The sequence below is a fragment of the Pyxicephalus adspersus genome, chromosome 1, assembly GCF_032062135.1.
Source record: "Pyxicephalus adspersus chromosome 1, UCB_Pads_2.0, whole genome shotgun sequence".
NCBI lineage: Eukaryota > Metazoa > Chordata > Amphibia > Anura > Pyxicephalidae > Pyxicephalus > Pyxicephalus adspersus.
Window position 1 is genome coordinate 73,387,458 of NC_092858.1, and position 6,000 is coordinate 73,393,457.

General features: G+C 34.9%; 1 protein-coding gene across 1 annotated transcript in view; it reads right to left on the bottom strand.

Annotated features, from left to right (window-relative positions):
- Positions 1 to 6,000, bottom strand: part of LOC140325724 (dystrophin-like) — a gene marked incomplete in the record, with an annotated part of 175,314 nt that overhangs the window by 73,899 nt on the left and 95,415 nt on the right. The window contains 1 exon segment of the mRNA XM_072403762.1: positions 404 to 554. Coding sequence (XP_072259863.1) covers positions 404 to 554 — 151 coding nt within the window.

Below are 6,000 nucleotides of genomic sequence, written 5' to 3' on the forward strand. Positions count from 1 at the left end.
TTTTTTTATTGTGCAATCTAATTTTTATAATATAATATATTAATATTACTTACTCTATTGTCCAGTTGTTTTTATAGAACACCTAAAAGACACCTAAAACATCCAAATATATATACTGAAGGGTTAGTCAACTTACAGCCTGAGTCAGCCTCTGGCTTCTTTTGGTTAATCCAAAACAGAGAGCTCCTAAACATTAATTGCTAGATTCACTTTACCAATATTCCAGTCCCTTCTGCTGTATTCATCATTACTTAAAATATATGTGAACACAAAAAAAAAAAAAAAAGAGAAGGGAGAGTTCTTTCAAAATAACCATAGATGGTGCGGACACAGAAACTTCAGCCTCTACCAAAAACTGAACTTTTCTGAAAATACAGAAAGAGTTATTAAAAAAGATGCAAACCTTATGCTCTTGTAATTGGCGCTTTATATCTTCCAAGTCAGGACCCAAAATTTCCAATTCCATTTTCCTAATCCGGTTCTCGGTTTGTAAAAGCCAGTCACTTAACTGTTGCAGCTGCCGATTTTGCAGGTCCATCAAAGTTTTATGTAAACTAAAAAGCATAAAAAAATGTTACATTAGCACTCCTTTTGCACTCCAGTCTGCTGAGGAAACACTCAACATTACTGGAATAAAACATTAGTATAACACCAGGTATAAAAATAATTATAATCAGAACTGTGGCCTAAAGCCACAAAAGTTACATATATACTGAGGTCTGACACAAGTATTAAAACAGAAGTTTTTCTATGTCCATCCTGTCCATATGTTTACTTGTTGATTCTGCCAGCTATATTTATTTTCTAATTTTTGTCATAGGAAAGGTAAGGAATGGACAGCAGACATGAGGTATGCTCAAATTCTAAGCTCTGTCTGTATCAGAATTTAGAACAGGATATGCAATGAAAGCATTTCTAATATTAAAAATAAATGTGAGGTTGAATGTGTTAGTTTCTAAATGTGTCTGTGAAATTGACACTTTTGTTGTGGCAAAATAAATAAAATATTTTTAGTGGGTGCATGGACAGTGCCTTGTGCTGTATGAGTCCAGATTCTATGTAGCTATGCCCCTTTAATCTTTTATTATCAGCACAACATGGCTACACCCACAATTCATAGTTTACAGTATATCAGAAAGACAGAAATATTATCTCTGCTTTAAACATAATTATTGTTTTGTTTGCTCAACATTTTTGCTATTCACATTACTGTTTTATCTGAATTGAAAGAATGTTTACTGTTTGTGTGTTCTATTATTAATATTATTTGTCAATTGCTATTTGTCTTTTTTATGTCTTTTCTGACATTTTGGTAATTCTTTTCTTAAACCTAATACTGTAACAATTTTCCTATTTGGGTCCACAAATTAAAAAGTTTGAGAGCCCATGGTGTAGTGATCGTTGGAAATGCCATTTGCAATTACAATTGCAGGATTAAAGATTTTGGCTATTTTCCAATCATCTGCATAGTTTCCTATAGGTCAGCTTTGTTTAAGTTGGATCGATAGTTAAAAAGTTAATGATATTTAGAAAGAAAATGATTAAACTCCAATACTTTCTCCATCTAAATATTTTAAATTTGTGTGTGTGTGAATAGCAATTTTCCTAAACCAATGAAATGTGCTAGTGTTCACAGCTGTGCTGTCACCTGCTATAACACTGCTGTAGGCTGTGACAGTACAGAGGCTTTTCCTTTCACCTACTGTCTTAGCTAGTGGCTAGATGAATTTGACAAACAATTTACCAGATATCTGAATAAAAAGCAAAAAGTATTAATATTGATCGAAAAGCTAGATGAAACCAGTTAGAAATTAGTTTACTGGAACAATGAGCTAATGTATGATAACTGACCAAATAACATATATGATGCATATTATACGCATAGTATATTTACACCTTGGGAACTCTTTTATGTTTTTCCAATTTAATGAGTTAGCCTCTAAGTAACAATATTGTCCATTTGTCTGTATCACTGGTCCTGAATTTTACGACAATAGTAATATTACAGTTTAGGAAACATGCTTGTGTCCTGTATTTCCTTTCTTCTTTAAAGCACATACATGTAAGCTGTACACCAAAATTATGTCATATATTGTAGCTGTGTTAGGCTTCTTTTTTCCCCACACTTCCCCCACTTTTACTTCTTTTTTTACCTTTTCACTTTTTCACTACCTTTCACTTTTTCAATGGTATTTATAGGGCTAGGATCAGACGGAGAGTTGTAATAAGTGTTTCCAAGAAGCTAGAACTGCATGTCCTCACAATCCTGGAACTGCATGTGCCTCTGGTTTGACAGATTAGAGTTGTCAAAGACAAACTGTTTGTAATACTTTACATAGGGCCATCTACCTCATATATGTGTGTCCAAGGATCCCCTTTATTCCCCACTTTTGTAGACTAAGCAATCTTAATATTTATATGTATATATAAAAAGGGGTGAGCGAGAATGCCTTTGGCATTCTCACAAAAATTTCCTCGAACTTCCGATGGGTCCACAAAATTTCGGCAAACCCATTTCGCGAAACCATTGGAAGATCGAGGAAATTATAACAGGAGGATTTACAGGGGATTCACAGGATTCCCTGGGAATCCTCCCATTTGTGATCCCTGTGGCACTAGAGGTTAATTAACCATGATTGGCTGAGGAAAGCTGAGAGAGCACTAGAGGTTTTGATTGGGGAGACATGTCCCATTTAACCTCTAGTGCTGGCGATCGCACACTAAGCTGATCAATGAATGCAGCAGGCGCATTTATCAGCATAGCCCGCTTTTTTTTGTTAATTCAAGCTCGATCTGCGAATTTACACCGGCCATTTTCGCTTACAATTTCGGTAAGCGAGAACGCCCGAATTCGACGCAAGATCGAGTTTTAAAAAACTTGCTTGCTCATTCCCATACATATATATACATATATACGTTTATTTGTTCCAACCCATCATCATTTTTGTTTAACTATCATATAGACAGGAACCAAGGTAAAATCACCAATGGGATAATAAATAGCTGATAGAAAGTATTTTCCACTTCTATCTGGAACAACAGGGAACTTTTTTGTGTTGTTGTCTTGGAAAAACTTTAAAAATACTTTAAAATCATCAAAATAGTTAGCAGGAACCCATACTTTATTTTTCATCACATTCATACAGAACTGAAAAGGACATATGAGGGGTACTCAAACAACTGCACAAAGCCAGGAGGCTGCATCCTAATTCACTTCTGATTTAGAACTTAAATGTTGATTTTTCCTTTCACTGTGAAGCAACGGTTACTGCCAGCTCATAATCATAGCCTACAGTGACAAGTATCATTTGTCCTGAGCTCAGAAAATTAAACTTAAAAACACTGAGAGATGTGTCATTGGACAGACTTGAACATTACATTAAGACTGCAATTTTATAAAAATTGCTCTCTTAAAAAGATGGCAAACAACTATATTTCAAGTTTACCGTAGAATAGAATGGTAACCTTCAGGAAAGAAAACAATTATTCTGTGTTTTCTATTTCCAACAAGCTCCTGTAAATGACTGATAGGGCAAAGTTAGTGAAGTATATTAAGCACAAGCATAATTCAAATTTAGTTATTTAAGACAGCTGCCTGTTTTGCAAAAGAAAAATATATCGCAATATGCACAGTGTTATTATTTGTTCCCAGTAGTCTTGTGATAGTTTGCTAGTTGTTGACTGCAGATGCCATGAAAGGAATCTCCATGCAAAATCACTTTGCCTTCAGCTACAGCATAGGAAAGGGCTAATGCTAAACTGCCACATCCTGCTCAATCAACCGTGAGCCTATCTGACATGCCTTGTTCATCTGGGATCAGTACGCTTCAGACTGGTAACAGAGAATATATAAACCTGCCAAATTATCCACTTGCTGACAGATTGATTTAAGCAGAACTCTTGGTGCATGCTGGGCAACAAGGACATCATTTCTGACCTGTTGCATGTGCCCTTTGTTAGGCTTTTCTCTTATATATTTTAATTCTACTACAGTTATTGCAAAGAATGTAATTTGTACTGTCCATAACATTGGTTTTACTCTCAGACATACAGAGTTGAAAACACATAAAATATACTTCTTTGGCACAGTTTTTTAAGTCCCACTAAACTTTTAGATTAAAATATTTATATTTCCGATGCATCAAAAGGGAATGTGTACTAGATTTTAGTTTTTTTATTACACGCTGCAGGGTCCTTCCTCTTTATGTGGTAGCAGTGGTCTTTCTGCAGGTGTTCCATGCATCCTATTTTAAGCGAAACCTAAAGCTCCACTTTGTTGAATCTCATGCTTCCCACTGATTTGAAATCTCTATCTCTGACACCACAAGGAGGGCATTGGATCTCTGCAGAGAAACAGCTATTTCTACAGGGAAAGGACATGAGCATGCTAGCAGGGAAAGGCTTTAATTCTCAGGCTTTGGCTGCTTTAAGAAAAAAAAAAACAAAAGTTGAAGTTTTCCACACCTTGTTTTGATGCACCTTGAATGTAATTAGCAGAATTAACGTAGAATCATATAAGGCTTTATTTAATAGTGCGCTTTGCTAGCAATAAGCATGGTGTCATGCAGGTTAAAAATGTCAATATTTCAAACTAAGCATGTGATGATGTTTTAAATAAAAATTCAAGTATAAAGAAAATTGATCCAAAAAGATAGACAATTGAATGTTTTTCCCTCACCATATCCATAAGTAAATAGCGAGGCTTCACAGATAAAGGGGTAAAGCTAAAATCAATTGATTTTTTTTTTTACCTTGAGTTAAATTAGCTGGGAAGTTTGACAACTCTCTTGCATGTTTTGCACTTTGAATATTCGTTCTCATTGTGGAATGATGGACTTCAAATTGCTTGGACATGTTCTTATAAGATATACTTCTTATAACTTTCCAGATTGATGGGCACTGACAAATATTTCTCATAATGCTCCAGACCAGTCAACTGTTATGAGGATCAGTTTATTATTTGATTAGCAGCATCTAATTTACTTTTATTTACTTTTTTAAGGAAATAAAAGCTTTCTCAGTTTTCAGCTTTTTTACATTTGTATAAGGTAAGGATAAACAAAAATGATAACTTATGAGAGAATACTGTTCTAAGTGCACTTGAGTAAATAATAATAGGAAGAATTAATTTACAGGTTTTTTTTAGCATTGCTCTAAAAGATAAAACAAATATTTCTCCAAAAGAGGCCCTTTGTTTTACACTCTTAACTTTTATACAATTTATAACATATCTGCCTCCAAAGAATATCAATAGAAAATTCATAGTCTGATTGTATCTTTTAGCTGGATAACAGATACTTGTAAAACCAAATGACACACATAAAAACACGTTACATCTTCATTTAATGAGAAGAATTCAAACAGGGACATATGTGAAAATAAAGATAGGATTTTTTTTATATCTCCTAAGATACAGAATCAATGAGAAAAACATGCAAGCCATGCACGTAAAACAACATTATGGCTACATAATTGCAATGCGTGCAAAACCCTAACATCTACTACTGTGCCTTCCAGCATGATGCATTGCTTAAGCCCAAGCCTTTCACTGAACTACATTTAATTTAGGATTCCTTTGTTTGGGTTGTATTTCCTATATCTGCTACAGCTTCCTTCTGACTGCAATGTTATTATGTGTTTATAACAATCTACCACTTTGGCTGGCATTTGATCCTAGCAACCCGGTATAAAGGTCTTCATCTAACATCTGGCACATTTCATACATTCAAGTGATCCAGCAGCATACATGTATATTTAGCTGAATCAAAGGACAAACAAAATATATATTTGAAAAAGGCAAAAGGAAGGAAAAAATTCTGTAGCATTAGCAAATTTAGGTTACCGTATTTTTCGGACCATAAGGCGCACTTTTTTTCCCCCAGAAGTGGGGGGAAAAAGTCCCTGCGTCTTATGGTCCAAATGTATCAAAATGTATCCTTCCCAGCTGCTGTCCCGTCCCGTCTCCTGTTCAGTGCGGCCAGGGTGACTGTCTCCTGTATC